Below are 17,218 nucleotides of genomic sequence, written 5' to 3'. Positions count from 1 at the left end.
GTGAGTTATTGGATTTGTTTTGTTTTGTTTTTTTGGTACAAGCCATCGGCAATAATACATATAATGAGTTGCAGAAATAACTTATCCAAAAATATTAAATATTTATGGTAATATTTTCAGTAATACTGAGACAGAGAGTTCTCAGTTATTCTGCACCACGAGTGACATAGCATTTGCAAGACTTTCCTAAAAGTGATTTGATAGATATGGATCAAGTGATCACACTGTTCACTGGTTCTTTCTATGCTGTAATATATTGGGTGTAGGACAATTATGATATCACTGTCTGATTTTATACCTATGTTACTGATTAAACTTTAGATAAAAAAAAGAAATACAGTTCACGAATTAATCTAAAATAGAAGATATTTCATAACAATTTTTTGTAAATTGGACTAAATGTTTTCAGACTTTAAAGATGTTTGAACTTTAGAGAGCCAACACTATAAAATGTAATTTCCTATGGTCTTTTTAGCCGGCTATTATCACACATGTGTCTGAGTTTTAACATTTTAAGTTGACCATGGACTTCTAAAGAGCCTATATAAAGAGGTCATGCTATGTAAAAATTATTATAGTGAAAGAGATGTCTAATGATCAAAATGATAAGAGCTCACTGATTCTTTCATATTCTTCTTGAAAACACTAAGTGATTTAAAATTTCATTTAATATTCAAAAGGTTAATTTCATAAATTGTATTTTTTGATTTTGTGGATGGTAAACTCAATTTTGTATGGCTTAACTTAAGCCTTTATAATCATGTTAAGTAATTGTGGACTAATACAAAATCATTTTTCAAATAGTTTCCCTAAATTACTTCTGAAGGCTTTTAGAATTTTAAATATTCAATAGCAGTTGCTGTTTTTTAGTAAAATGTCTCTGTTAGAGCTAGATAATAAACGCTAAAGGTTGAAATGAGTTTTAGATATTGATATTTTTTACTCAAAGTAATTATAAAATGATGTGGCTATTTATTTAATCAGAATTAATGACAGGATTCCCTAGCTCCAGAATCTTTTTGTCAATGAAAGTGAACGCTGCTTGATTATTCAGGGCAACATTAAAAAAAGAAATAAAATCTTATCAAAGCAGTCTACAAATGTATAAACTAATTACTAAAATATTTTAGAGAAAATACTACTGACACGTTAGATTAAAGGTAGGTATTTTAATCTTTGTGCCATTTTCACAAGCTTAAAGAATCCAACTTTTGAGTTGGAAGCTTAAATTTATATGTACTTCTTTGCTTCATAATCTGCAAATAATTTATGGTTCAATTTCTTCATTAATTAACAAAAGCATTCTGATCAAGAGATCTTAGACTGATTTCCAAATATAACTCATTGTATAAAAATTGCCTAAGAGACATGTCACAATTGGTTGCCAAACCAGTCTTTCCAAACACAGTTCTTTAGACTGTGTTTATCCTTCCACTGCAGAAACTACAGGTCCAGTACCCTCTTTTCTTCTTTCAGGGATAGTTCTCATAGTGTGAGTTTTCTCCCTTCCGGGACACCCTTTCCCATTTTCCCTGTTTGGAGAATCTCTCCTCCAATTCTTCACTGAAATGTTAGCGGCTCCTTTGTAAACATTTGTTCAAATGGCCAGGGCTGAGTCTGTTCTCTCATTTGTGTTCCTAGCACTTTGTATACAAGTATACTGAAATACTAATTACATTATAAACATTTGTTTGTTTGGTTTTCAGTCTCACTCCCTGCAATGTGTTCCCATAGGCAGTCTATTTCTCTCCAGGTTGGCATAATTCCTGGCATATCCTAAGTACTCAAGATGTTGTTTGAACATTAAATAAATGGGACTTAAGACTCTAAAGAAATAGACTTACCCTTTTGGAATTTTCCATTCATTTTGTTTTTGTCTTCATCGTTAATAAGGAAATTTGGGGGAAAATGAAGATGATCCAGAGAAAATATAGCAAATGAATTACAATGTTAGAAAGGAAGGGAAAACCTCAATTTCAAAAATGGCTAGTTAATATTTGGGACAATAGACTCCACGGACTGTGCAATTTTAGTTAATATGGGTCTTTGGATAATATATGAAAAGTAATCCCAGTGCCTTTTAATTTTTATCCTGTTAGAGTGAAAGCATATGCCTAAATTTTTAGTTCCTGACTTTTTTCTTTTCAGTGTTCCAATCAAAGTATTAAGGTAGGAAATAATATAAATTCAAAGATTCAAATACTTTAAAATACCAGACCCATAAGCAATCCATGGGTACACTGTTTTCATTGATACATTTTCTAATATTCATAAATGTACATCTGTCTAATAAACAAATTCCTTCCTAATGTTTAAACTTCCTAAGTATGAGCCATTGTTATATACTTACCCAGAAGATAACAGATTGTTTTCCTCAAATTTAATGTAATAATTTTGTAACTAGTACATGCTATACTAAAACGCAGTATTGTTTGATTTCCTTGCTGTGTCCAGGTTTGTGCCATCATCAGGTATTGATAGAAGTGTTTCCACTATTACAGAAAAACCTTAAAGGCTCTCACTGAGAGTTTTGAACCAAAAGAGTATAAGGTCTTCAAACTTCTGCTTGTTTAAAGTTAACTGCCACACATATCAGATTGGGGTGCCTGGGTGGCTCAGTCAGTTAAGCATCTGACTTTGGCTCAAGTCATGATCTCACAGTTCACGGGTTTGAGCCCCGGGTTAGGCTCTGTGCTGACAGTTCAGAGCCTGGAACCTGTTTCAGATTCTGTGTCTCCCTCTCTCTCTGCCCTTCCCCTGCTCATGCTCTGTTTCTCTCTGTCAAAAATTAATACAAATTTTTAAAAAATTATAAATTTAACTGCCATATATATCAGATTGGAAACCAAAAGGATTCATAATTAATTTTTTTAAATGTTTCTTTTGAGAGAGAAAGGGATTGTGCACATGTGCATGTGTGCACACAAACAGGGGAGGGGCAGAGAGAGAGGGAGGGAGAGAATCCCAAGAAGGCTCTGCACTGTCAGCACAGAGCTCCACACAGGACTCAATACCTCAAACTGTGAGATCATGATCTGAGCTAAAATCAAGAAACGAACGCTTAACCAACTGAGTTACCCAGGTGCCCACATAATTAAGATAATTCTTAAATCAGAAAAAATTATGTGATAATTTATCAATTTAATATTTTATGAATAAACACAGCAAATTTAGATAATTTGACTTAGAGAAGAGCATAAGTCTACATACTCAACTCCAGTCACGTTTCCAGGCAGGACATGGTTTTAAAATGAAAATTCCCAGTTGTATCTGAAGCCCATTAGAGAACTTAGCACTTGAGGCAATATAACATTGTACTATCTTGTAAAATGTTAATCACTCTGGAATATGTATTTGGATTGTATAAATGAGTTTTTATTATTTTAGAGAATTTAAGAAAAGCTGGCATAATTAAATATAAACTTTAGGGAAAGTCCTTCCATTCATTATCTACCTGTAAAATATGAAAACTAGATAACCGTGCATCAACGTTTCAAAAAGACAGAGGTAGGTGGAGCTATTCTGTGAAACTGTTTTGGGTTCCTACTTGGGTTTCGTGGTTTTGCAATACTTTATTAACAGATGCCAATAAAACATACAAGGTCAGCTTCACAATGACTATGCAAATCAAAATTTTAGTTTTCAGCTGTCATATAAATGTCAGCCTGTGGCCCATAATGTACTTACCACCCCAGCGCTCATCACACACAGTAAAGAGAGTGGTTTTATTGGCTAAGCCAGGGAGCATGGTGCTGCATTCCATGACTATGGCCTGAGGAATCATTATAATGCAGGAGACAATCCAGATGATGACAATGCTATTCCTGGCCCTCTTGGCTGTGCTCTTAAACATCAAAGGGTGACAGATTGCATACCATCGATCCAAGGCAATGCAGCTCAGTGTGAGAACAGACACAGACACTGACACGGTCTAGAGAGAGAAAGAACATAGGACAAGAGAAGCACTTGGTGTTAAATGGATCCATTCTTTATATCCTTATCACATTAGAAAGGGCCGTGCAGATAATCAGACTCAAAGTGGTGACAAAACATTTCATGCTAGTTTTTTCCCTAAAAAAAATATAATAGTACCATTTAAAATGTATCAGAGAAAGAAACATATTTCCTGTGAAACATGAAAAAGGTGATATGAAAAGGCTGCAATCATTTTATGCTAAATATTTTAATTTGTAATATGGCATTCTTTGAGTAATTACTGTCATCATTTTATCTTGCAACTTTGCATTGGCAGGGGAAAAATACTTTCGAAAAACAAAATAGAACATATATGTTTAGTTTGAACTAGAAAACTCTCACTTATAGAGACAATAACATGTTTAGCTTTTAAAACATATAGAAATCTGATTGTAATTGCATTTAACTAGGATTTTTTAAATTATGGATGCTGTGGTACATATTTTCAAATAACAAAGGCTATTTGTGCATCGGTTCATGTCTAGCATGTTGCATGCAAAGGCAAGAGTTATGTTAGAAGAGAATCCTGTATGGGACTCCTCACCATAGTTCTCTTATTGGTGGTATGAGCAACCGGCCTCTCAAACTCAAATAGGTTCACCTAGTCCAGATTTCCGTATAATTAACACCACTACAAGTGATGCTTAAAAAAAATTTTTTTAACATTTATTCATTTTTGAGAGACAGAGAGTCTTGTCTCATTTTGAGAGACAGAGAGACAGAGTGGGGGAGGTGCAGAGTCACAACCCAAAGCAGACTCCATCAGCACAGAGTACTGTATTTATTGGTGCATAATACACACTAGCATCCCATTAACAACACTTTCTTGGCGGGAGGTATAAAATTGCATCTTATCGTAAGTGATTACAAATGAGAGTTGTGTTGCTGCTTTCACTTCTAGGAGGGCACATCTGGGTACCTTTTTCATTTAGACTTTGATATTAGCTTAAATCAACCTGATAGCAAATCATTTGAGAATGAATCCAGTGAAGATTATAAATGTTGGAAAGGAAGTGAGATAAGATGATGTGAACTTCCGCTGTTAAGTGCTTGATCTTTCACCCATACTATGGGTACCCTGTGGTCAGGGCAATGCTGGAGACTTGCTTTCGTAGATGATGAATCTGTTCCATGCTAGCATATAGATATGACAAAAAGACATCAGAGATCCATGGCAAGTAGAAGTGGAAATTTGGGGACGCCTGGCTGGTTCAGTAGATAGAGCATGTGACTCTTGATCTCAAGGTTGTGATTCGAGCCCCATATTGGTATAGAGATTACTTTAAAATTTTTAAAAATTAAAAAAAAAAAGACTTGGAAATTTTGCCACACTGCATATTTGGATACAGGAGCTAATAGACTGGAAAGTAGAAAAGTGTGACAAAGAGATTGGGGGAGACTATCCCACCACCACTTCCATTTCAGTTGGCTTTGTTCTTTTCCTGACATGTCCTGTGCAGACCTTCTTCTGCAGTTAAAAAAAAAAGTCACTCTGAAAAAGTAGTCAACTGCTCCTATAAGTATGAGAATTAAATATGTTATAATTCTCTAAGAAATCTATGTTAATTATTCACTAAATAGCCCAGTAAATGTTAGTGGTCTTGGATTTATAGAATTATTAAAGATACAAAAGGGTCACTTGAATTATTCAGCTAAGCTTTATTACATTTGTGAGCTTTTTAAGATTTTTGTGCATTTTCCAAAGTGTTATTGTTTATTGGTCATAAGCCTAAAGGTTGTATTGTATTATACTCTATTCTAATTAGAAGAAAAATAACATGTAAGTCATAGAAAATTAGTGTATATATATATCCAAAGAATCTTAAACTGAATGACTGAATAACCTTAAAATCTGGCTGTTTTTTGTAATATGTTTTTAAACTTTAAGTAGGATGCAAGTTTCATATAAAGGACAAAGCCACCAGTTTCAGTATATCACAACTAAGGAAAAACAACTACTCAAGACTGAATGAATGGCTTATTGCCCATTGATACTATTCATACCATTTGGGGAAATTCTATGGAAAATGGGAAATAAATGCTGAGAAAATTTGAAGATAGTAGTTTTACCAGTACACCAATATTTTTGTGCATTTATAACTTTTCATAAAGAACCAATGCTGAATGAGGAGAGGAGAGAATAAGCTGAGGTCTTGACTAGACTGGGCAGTGTTGATAGAGAAGCAGACAGATTCTCTCAGGAAATGAAAATGTTCCATCACTGTAGGATTTGCTAATAAATTGTGCTGTATGAAATAGTACTGTCAATAACTTTATAAGAGACCCATGCCCTGCATCACTCACTGGGTACACACTGCATCCAATTTGTTCTTTCATGTTCACAGAAGAGTCTGAAATACCTGGTCTATAAGAAGTTATCACTGTGGGGCGCCTGGGTGGCGCAGTCGGTTAAGCGTCCGACTTCAGCCAGGTCATGATCTCGCGGTCCGTGAGTTCGAGCCCCGCGTCTGGCTCTGGGCTGATGGCTCAGAGCCTGGAGCCTGTTTCCGATTCTGTGTCTCCCTCTCTCTCTGCCCCTCCCCCGTTCATGCTCTGTCTCTCTCTCTGTCCCAAAAATAAATAAAAAACGTTGAAAAAAAATTAAAAAAAAAAGTTATCACTGTGTATTAGAGAAGGACTGTACCAACTATAGGGTGACATATCCCTCTCTTATCATTCCAGTGTTCACTCAGGAATCTTCTGTTTGCAGAGAAAACATGAAATTTTCTCACTCAGCCAAAAGAAGATTCTGGACCAGTGAAGCCATCTTGAAACTTAAGAGAACCCCTCAAATTTTTCCCTGGGTGGTTTATAAAACCAAGAGATGGTAAAATATTATAATTCTGTGCTATTTATAATCTCCCCAGTGTCTTCATGCAAAACCATATGACCCCTTTATTACTGTTTTCTTCTCCCAATGAGGATATTTTTCTCTGTTGCTCAATGTACTATTAATCTCAAAACAAGCAAACAAAAAATACTGAATTTTATTTTTGTGACCCATTCATGGTTTTCATCTGACAGACACAAACTAACCTTATAGCTAATGTTTGCAGTAAAGTTTATAATGTCCATGGCATTTTACACTTACTATTCTATCAGTGGTGTCTAATTTAAGAAATTATCACTTCTTATAAGTTTACTGTAGAACTACTGAGCTAAATATCTCTTCCTAACACTTAACATCTAAAAGCCTTATCAATATATTTTCTAGCAATGGGCTGTTTGTGATCTCCCCCAACTTTTGTTCTTATTAAAACTTTATTCTGGGGATACTTTTAAGATCACATGAAAATTGAGGAGAAGTTACAGAGATTTCCATTTACTCCCTGTCTCTCTCAATATCACCATCCCCCCACCAGAGTGGTACATCTGTTACAATTGATGAACCTACACTGACACATCATAATCACTGAAAGTCCATAGTTTACATTATGGTTCAATCTTGGTGCTATACATTCTATGTGTTTGGAAATATGTATAATGGCATATATCCACCATTTTATTATCATTATTTTCTGTGCTCATTCCTTCCCACCTCTGGCAACCATTTATCTTTTTATCGTCTCTCTAGTTTTGCCTTTTCCAGAATGTCATATTATTGAAATCATACAACGTATAGCCTTCTCAGATTGGCTTCTTTCACTTAATAATAAGCATTTAAGTTTCTTCTTTCTTCCATGTCTTTCCATGGCTTAATAGTTCATTTCATTGTAGTACTACATAATATTCTATTGTCTGGATGTACCACAGTTTATCCATTTACCTACTGAAGGACATCTTGGTTGCATCCAAGTTTTGGTGATTATGAAGAAAGCTGCTATAAACATTTGCATGCAAGTTTTTGGGTAGACATAAGTTTTCAACTCCTTTGGGTAAATACCAAGGAATGCAACTACTGGGTCATATGAACAGATGTTTAGTTTTACAATAAACAAGCAGAGTGTGTTTCAAAGTGCCTGTACATCGACCGTAAATGAGAATTCCTATTGTTCCACATCCTCACCAGCATTTGGTGCTGTCAGTGTTCCAGAATTTGGCCATACTAAGAGGTGTATAGTGGTATTTCATTGTTGTTTTAATTTGCATTTTGCCGATGATATAAGATAAAGAGCATCTTGTCATAGCTTCTTTGCCACCTGTATATCATAATTAGTGAGGTGTTTCTGGCCCATTTTTTAATTGGGTTATTTGTTTCCTTACTGTTGAGTTTTCAGAGTTCTGTGGTATTTTGGGTATCAATCCTTTATTATAATCATCTTTTTGAAAATATTTTCTCCAGGTATGTGGCTTGTCTTCCCTTTCTCTTGTCATTGTCTTTCACAGAGCATAAGTTTTTAATATTAGTGAAGTCAAGTTATCAATTATTCCTTTCAGGATCATACGTTTGGTATTGCACCTAAAAAGTCATCAACATACTCAAGATCATCTAGGCTTTTTTCTATCTTATCTTCTAGGAGTTTTATACTTTTACATGTTATATTCAGGTCTATAATCCATTCTGAGTTAATTTTTGTGAAGTGTCTAGATTTTTTTTTTTGCATGTCCAATTGTCCTACCTGCACCAATATTTCATCACTGGGAGTACATTTTCATCCTCTCCAAATAATATGATCACCATCTGGGAGACTGGACGGAGTAGGGACTGAGGAGTAAGGGAGGGTTACAAGAAGATAAGCGGAGAATTGCCGTGATCTCATTCACTTTCCGATTGCTAAAGGGAATCCACCTCTTTAAGGGCTGTGGCTGTGGCCATATTTTTAGAACTGTCAGAATACCCATCACAAAATTATTCCCTGAAAGTGTTTATTCTCAATTTATTCTAGGGCAATTCATTGTAGAAAAAACTACTTCCACACAGAACAATAAAATGTCTAATGATGATGATGATGATGATGATGATAACTGATGTTTATTGAGAACATACTATATTTTTGTAAGATCATTCTCTTCCAGAGGGCAATCACTATTCCATGTAATTTATATAAATTATCTTAGTAAAATTTCATCACAACCATAGGAGTGAGCTATAATAAAAATTATTATCTTTCTATAATAAGTGAATCACAAAGAGCTTATGTATTTGGATCAAGAGCATACACTAAGTAAATAGCAGAATAGAGATTCCAAACCTGGTAGTTTGATTCAGAACCAACACTGAAATATATTCACTGTACTAATTTGATCACATAACTTTAATTTCTCATTGTGAAACAAAATCACTTAACAAAAATAAAAACAAACAGACCTTGCTTATTTGAGCTAGGAGAGGCTCAATCATTAATTTGTTCAATTTCCTTATTTTACAATGGGAAAATTAGAGATCAAAGAAATAAGAAGTTTTCTCAGCATCTAATGATGACTTGAGGATTCTACTGTTTTATTTTTCACCCAGAACTTATTTACCCAGAAAGTAACAAGTATTATTTTTTTAAGTTTGTTAATTTCTTAAGCAAGTATATTTCTCTTAGCTCACTAGTTAATTTACCAGAAGACCATAACTGAAAATACTTCCAATACTTAACTGAAAATACTTTTTCAGTAGCTTCTGTGTTTGAATAGATAGAAGTATGGAAAACAATTACCTGTAAATAAGGAATAACTTTACAGAGGGACTGTCCAAAGAACCAGGTCTCGGTGATATCCACAACCAATGTGGCTGGGAGGCAGGTAATGGTCACGAGCACATCAGCCAGAGAAAGGTTGACTATAAAGTAGTTGGTTACTGTCCTCATGTGGTGGTTTTTCCACACTGCCACACAAACTAATTTGGAAAAAAAAAAAAAAAAAAAGAATAGTTACCGTTAAGGACTAAATATTTTTGTCCTCACAAAATTCCTACGTTGAAATCCTAACACGTTGTGTGATGGTGTTAGGAAATGGGCCTTCAGGAGATGAATAGATCATGGTGGCAGATCCCTCAATAATGGGATTAGTGCCTTATAAAAGGGACCCCAGAGACATTCCTTGCCCCTACCACCATATGAGGACACAGTGAAAAGCTGTTGTCTATGAACCAGGAGATTGGCCCTTACCAGACATTAAATCTGCTACAGCTTTGATCTTGGACTTCTCAGATTTCAGAACTGTGAGAAATAAATGTATGTGGTTCATAAGCCATCTAGTTTATGGTATTCTGTTACAGCAGCCCAAAAAGACTAAGACAGTAATAATACAAAGAAAACAGGTACTGATGAGGAAATACTGCCAAGCTAATTAATACTCCTGTAAGGTCCACAAGTAAACATTGAAAAAGGAATGTACTATTTTCGTTGAATCAGTCAACTTAATGTGAATTCTGAATCCATGCTTAAAATCAGTTCATTTGTTTCTCAATGGATCATAATACTACATTCATTCTTACTTGATTTTGAATCACGATTCCCAGAAGTTAAAGAACAATCTTTGATTCTTCTTTCTATTCCCTTAGTGCTCAGCATGTAGTAGAGACTCAAGAAATATTTACCGAAGTGAGATGAATTAGGAGCTAGCTATTTTCAATGAACTAGCTCATGCCTCAGCCATGACATTTATCCTATCTGCTCCCAAACTCTGCATTTAGAACTTTTAATAGATGAAGAGGTTTAAAAGACAAAAGCCAACAATTATTCAACCCCTATTATTGGCAAACAACGAGCTATATGGTTCATATATAAAAGGCTTAGGTCATTTAATCTTGACAATCACAAGGGAAGACATTGTTACCATCATTTTTTACATGAAGCAATTGAGACATAGGGAATTTGTGGAGCTCGGTTAGGGACAAATGGATCATAAAGCACAGAACTACAACTGCAGCTGGGATTCAACACCAAGTAAGGAATCTTGGTCTTTTCACCATGCCTTTTTCTTTATTTGTAAAAATGAATGGGTTATAGCAAAGTACGTATAACTTCCAGAGACTCAATCCTCTTTCCTTGCTGTTACTCTTGATGGCTTCTAAACATCACCTCCTATTAAACACATTTTTCAATACTCTCAGAGTCGAGCCTTCCTCATTGCTTTTCAGTGCATCTTCATTTTTAAAAGCTGTTCTTATATTATTAAGTTGCTCTTTATGAAAAGAACATCCAGTTCCTCAATTCTCTGTCCTCCTCTGTGTGGTGTATCCAAAAGTTACATAACCACTGACTCAAGAACTATATAGGTGTAAGCACTGCTACCCACATCTATTGACAGTTTGCTTCACTAAAAGTAACTGAATTTGCCTTGGGTATCATTAAACTGTCAGAGCTGTCACCTATGCACCCAAATGATGCAGTAATTAGTAACCTTATGTAGTGAATAAATAAAAGCACATTTTGTTGAATTTAAGTCACTAAATAAGGATTTCTTTTGGACAATTTTACACAATTTATTAAGAGTTTCATATGCTGAAAATGTTTTCAGTCGCTCCTGAAGCTTAAATTAACTTTAAGTCACCAACAGATGCTAAGTTAATAAAATACCTGAATTCCTGAGGACTGAATTTTCAAAACTTCACATCTTTCTCTAATTCCAATACACTAGTATCCAAAAATCCAGATGAATTTTATTAAGGTAAACTGTAATCATTATTATTTGAAAGTGATACAACTGAATGATTTTTCCCCAGAAACACTTGAAGACATACAAACATACACACATATACAAAGGCACACTAGTATTTGAGTAACATGTTATCATAACTTGTTATAAGGAAATTGATATAAGTATCACACTGTTAATACTTGGTCAAGAAATGACTCAAATGGTGCAATTTTGGATCTAGGAAAGAAAATAAGACTTAAAAAAATACAACCAGTTCTAGATTTACTCCCAAGTATCTATATTTTGAAGGTGAGACAAAGATGGAAAGACAGTATTGATGAATTATGACGAGCCAATATGAGAAAAGTATACTTTCAGCTGGTATCATTTTTCAGCCATTGAATATTCCTTATGCTTTTCCTTTTATTCCCATGACTTACTCATTCCATAACTGGAGGCCTGTTATATCTTATAAGGGGTTAATATCTAAAATATATAAAGAACTTATACAACTCATCACCAAAACAATAAACATTCTGATTAAAAAATGGGCAGAATACCTGAATAGATATTTTTACAAAGAAGACGTACAAATGGCCAAAAGACACATGAAAACATGCTCAACATCACTAATTGTCAGTGAAATAAAAAGAACAACCACAGTGATATATTGTCTTATACCTGTTAGAATGGCTAATGTAAAAAATGCAAGAGGTAGAGGTTGGAAGATGACAGTGGAGTAGGAGGATCCTAGGCTCACTTTGTCCCACAAATACAACTAGATAATTATCAAATCATCCTACATATCCCATAAATCAACCTAAAGACTGGAGGAAAAAACTCCATAACTAAAGGTAGGGAAGAGGCCACATCAAAGAAGATAGGAAATGCAGAGATCCAGTTTTGGAGAGAAATGGATCATGGTAGTTGTGCTGGGGAGAGAGCCACAGTCACAAAGGGCTACAGACAAACTAGCACACAGGGGAGTGTATGTGGAAAACAATCTCCCACAGAAATTGGGTTGGAAAGCAAGAGAAACTGGATTTTGTTAGTTTTTGCAAACAACAGGGCTTAAAGTCTGAAGTTTTAAGGGCAGGACATTTGACGAAGATACAGCCAAGAGGACATTGGGGCTGCTCTTGGAGAAAAGCAAGGGCAAATAGCCTGTGGACATACAGCATGGAAAGAGCAATCTGAAGAGTGTCTGGGACACATATTGGGGAGGTCATTCACTCACCTCAGAGCATGTCCCAGAGAGGCAGTGTTAATGGAAAGACCTCTCTGGGAACAGAGGAACTGGCCAGGGCCTTTCCCTTACCCATACCTCAGCAAAAGTACAGGGTTACGCTTACTTTACAGGGAACCAGTGCAATGTCTACACTCACTACCTAACTTGCTTATGCTAAGACCCACCACACTCCAGTGGAAATGCCCCTCCCAATCATGCTTGCCTCAGACCCATTGTAGTAGTTCTCCTCTCCCAGAAGACTGGCTCACACTACATCTCCCAATGTAGGAGTTTTGCAGAGCCTCAGTTCCAGATGCCACAGTGATAGGTCTCATTTCACAAACAGACCAGAGCACACCTGGTTAAAACATGCCACATTCAGGCCAGGTACCAAGCCCTGACCTTAATGGGCAAAGAGAACCTTTGCAGATGACAGGCCTGAAGGATCAGGTGCCAGGACAAAATAGCAGAGCACAAGCAGCACAGAATGGAGACAGTCATGGAAGTACTAGGCCTTAGAGAACAGGGGACATTATACAGCATGGCACCACATGATCTCTTTTTCATAAGGGCATTACCTTCAAGAATTGGAGATGTAGCTGACTTTTCTAACACAGAGAAAAGGGCACAGAGACTTATACAAAATGGGAATGCAGAGAAGTGTATCCCAAATTAAAGAATAGGACAAGGCCACAGCTGGAGATCTTAGCAAAACAGAAACAAGTAACTGCCTGATAGAGAACATAAAGTAATGATCACAGGATGCTCATTGAACTCATTGAATAGCTGAAAACTTCCCTAATTTGGGGGAAAAATAGATATCCATATCTGGGAGGCACAAAGAACTCCCATCAAAACCAACAAGAGCAGATCCACACCAAGACAGATGGCAATTAAATTGGCAAAATACAGTGATAAAAAATTTCAAAGCATCAAGACAAAAAGAAGTCAGCAACTTTCAAGAGAAAACCCAGAAGGCTAGCAGAGGATTTTCTTTTTTTTTTTTTTATTTTTAAGCTTAACTCACTATATATATATATATATATATATATATATATATATATATATATACATATATAGTCAAATTGGTTTCCATACAACACCCAGTGCTCATCCCAACAGGTGCCCTCCTCAGTGCCCACCAACCACTTTCCCCTTTCCCCCACCTCCCATCAACCCTCAGTTTGTTCTCAGTATTTAAGAGTCTCTTATGGTTTGCTTCCTTCCTTCTCTGTAACTATTTTTCCCCCTTCCCCTCCCCCATGGTCTTCTGATAAGTTTCTCAGGATCCACATATGAGTGAAAACATATGGTATCTGTCTTTCTTTGCCTGACTTATTTCACTTGGCATAATACTCTCCACTTCCATCTATGTTGCTACAAATGGCCAGATTTCATTCTTTCTCATTGCCAAGTAGTATTCCATTGTATATATAAATCACATCTTCTGTATCCATTTGTCAGTTGATGGACATTGGCTCTTTCCATAATTTGACTATTGTTGAAAGTGCTGCTATAAACATTGGGGTACAAGTGCAACTATCCAAGCCAGAGGGGAGTGGCATGATATATTCAAAGTGCTGAATGGGAAAAATCTGCATCCAAGAATATTCTATCCAGCAAGGCTACCATCCAGAATAGAAGGAGAGAGAAGGAGAATCCCAGACAGGCAAAAACTAAAGTAGTTCATGACCAATTAACCAGTCCTGCAAGAAATATTAAAGGGGACTCTTTGAGTGGAAAGGAGAGACCAAGAGTGAAAGTACAAAGGAAGGAAACACAAAACAGTTAAAATAAATATTTCTCTAAAAAATCAAATAACTCACAAAATTAAAGGATGTAAAACATAAAATTATGTATCTAAAACATGGGGAGGGCAAGAGTAAAGAATGGACTTAAACTTAAATGAACATCAACTTAATATAGACTGTTCTACGCAGGAGATACAAACCTAAAGGTAACCATATATCAAAAACCAGTAATAAACATATGTAGAATAAAGAGAAATAAATCCAAATATATCACTGAAGAAAATCAGCAAACCATGAAAAAAGACAAAAAAGAATCAGAGAAAATCTTCAGAAACAACCACAAACAAGTAATAAAATATGTATACAAGAGACTCGTTTTAGACCTAAAGACACCTGCAGATTCAAAGTGAGGAGATAGAGAAACATCTACCATGCAAATGGTTGTCAAAATAAAGCCAGAGTAGCAATACTTATATCAGTCAAAATAGACTTTGAAACAAAGACTGTAATAAGAGACAAAGAAGGTCGGTATATAATAACAAAGGGGACACTCCAAGAAGAAGATATCACAATTGTAAATATGTAACAATGTAAGTACCAAACATAGGAGAACCCAAATACATTAAACAATAACAAACATAAAAGAACTAACTTATAATAATACTTATAATAGTAAGAGACTTTAACACCATACTTAGATCAACGGACAGGTCTTCTAAACAGAACATCAACAAGGAAACATTGGCTTTGAATGACACATTGGAACATATGGATATAATAGATATATTCAGAACATTCCATGCTAAAACAGCAGAATACACATTCTTTTCAAGTTCTAATGGAACATTCTCCAGAATAGATCACATAGTAGCCCACAAAACAAGCCTCCACAAATTCAAAAAGATCACAGTCATACCATGCATCTTTTCTGACCACAATGCTATGAAACTAAAAGTCAATCACAAGAGAAGATCTGAAGAGACCACAAATAGATGGAGGTTAAATAACATGTTACTAAACAATGAATGAGTCAACCAGGAAATAAAAGAAGAAATAGGAATGTACATAGAAACAAATTAAAATGAAAACACAATGGTCCAAAACCTTTGGGATGTAGCAAAAGTGGTTTTAAGAGGGAAGTTTATAGTCACACAGGCCTGCCTCAAGAAGTAAGAAAAATTTCCAGTAAACAACATGACCTTACATTTAAAGGAACTAGAAAAACAACAACACACAAAACCTAAAACCATCAAAAGGAAAGAATAAAGATAACAGCAGAAATAAAGGATATAGAAGCTTAAAAAAAAAAAACACAACAGAACAGATCGATGAAATCAGGAGCTGGTTCTTTGAAAAAAATCAATAAAATTGATATACCTCTAGCCAGACCTATCAAGAAAAAAATGGAAAGGACCCAAATAAACAAAATCACAAATTGAAGAAGAGAAATAACAACCAACACCAGGGAAATATAAACAAATATAAGAAAATATTATGAAAAACTGTATGCCAACAAATTGTACAACAAGAAGAAATGGATAAATTCCCAGAAACATATAAACTACCAAAATGAAACGTTAAGAAATAGAAAATTGAAAAGACCAATTACCAGGGCACCTGGGTGGTTCAGTTGGTTGGGCTGCTGACTTATGCTCAGGTCATGATCTGTTGGTTTGTGAGTTCAAGCCCTGCATAGGGCTCTGTGCTGAGAACTCAGAGCCTGGAGCCTGCTTCTGATTCTGTGTCTCCCTCTCTCTTCCCCTTCCCTGCTTGCTCTCTGTCTCTCTGTCTCAAAAATAATAAACATTAAATTTTTTTTGTATTGAATCAGTAATCAAAAAACTCCCAGCAAACTATAATCTGGGACCAGATGGTTTCACAGAAAAATTCTATCACACATTTAAATACAAGTTAATACCTATTCTTCTCAAACTATTCTAAAAAAAACAGAAAATGAAGGAAAACTTCCAAATTCATTCTATGAGGCTAGCATTATCCTGATACCGAAATCGGATAAAGACACCATTATAAAAGAGAACTACAGGCCAATATCCCTGGTAAACATAGATGCAAAAATCTTTAACAAAATACTAGCAAACTGAATCCAACAATACATTTAAAAAGTCATGCACCATGATCAACTGACATTTTTTTAAAAGTTTATTTATTATATTTTGAGAGAGTGCATGCACAAGCAGGAAAGGGGCAGAGAGAGGGAGATGGAGAATCCCAACCAGGCTTTTTGCTGTCAGCACAGAGCCCAGTGCAGGGCTTGATCTCATGAACCATGAGATCATGGCCTGAGCCAAAACCCAGAGTTGGATATTTCACTGTCTGAACCACCCAGATGCCCCAAGTAGAATTTCTCCTGGGTTGCAAGGGTGTTTCAATATTCACAAGTCAACCAACGTGATACACCACATCAGTAAGAGAAAGAATAAGAACCATATGATCATTTCACTAGATGTAGAAAAAACATTTAATAAATTATACGCTCCATTATGATTAAACCCCTCAACAAAGTAGGTTTAGAGGGAACATACCTCAACATAATAAAGGCCATATATGAAAACCCCACAGCCAACATTATCCTCAATGGGGAAAAACTGACAGCCTTTCCCCTAAGGTCAGGAACAAGACAAGGATGTCCATTCTAATCAATCTTATCAAACATAGTACTTGTAGTCCCAGCATCAGCAATAAGACAACAAAAAGAAATCAAAGGCATCCAAATCAGCAAGGAAAATGTCAAACT

The 17,218-nt window shown here is 35.5% G+C and overlaps 1 protein-coding gene across 1 annotated transcript in view; it reads right to left on the bottom strand.

The window, feature by feature from the left end:
* Positions 1-17,218, bottom strand: part of HCRTR2 (hypocretin receptor 2) — a 113,760-nt gene that overhangs the window by 32,866 nt on the left and 63,676 nt on the right. Inside the window, exons 2-3 of the mRNA XM_047860030.1 lie at positions 9,561-9,739; positions 3,688-3,931 (exon numbers count right to left, since the gene is read on the bottom strand). Coding sequence (XP_047715986.1) covers positions 3,688-3,931; positions 9,561-9,739 — 423 coding nt within the window. The remainder of the gene's footprint in view (positions 1-3,687; positions 3,932-9,560; positions 9,740-17,218) is intronic.

The sequence above is a fragment of the Prionailurus viverrinus genome, chromosome B2 (assembly GCF_022837055.1).
Source record: "Prionailurus viverrinus isolate Anna chromosome B2, UM_Priviv_1.0, whole genome shotgun sequence".
In the NCBI taxonomy this organism is placed as follows: Eukaryota; Metazoa; Chordata; class Mammalia; order Carnivora; family Felidae; genus Prionailurus; species Prionailurus viverrinus.
The sequence above is the reverse complement of the archived record's forward strand: the minus strand, read 5'-3'. Positions and strand labels throughout refer to the sequence as shown.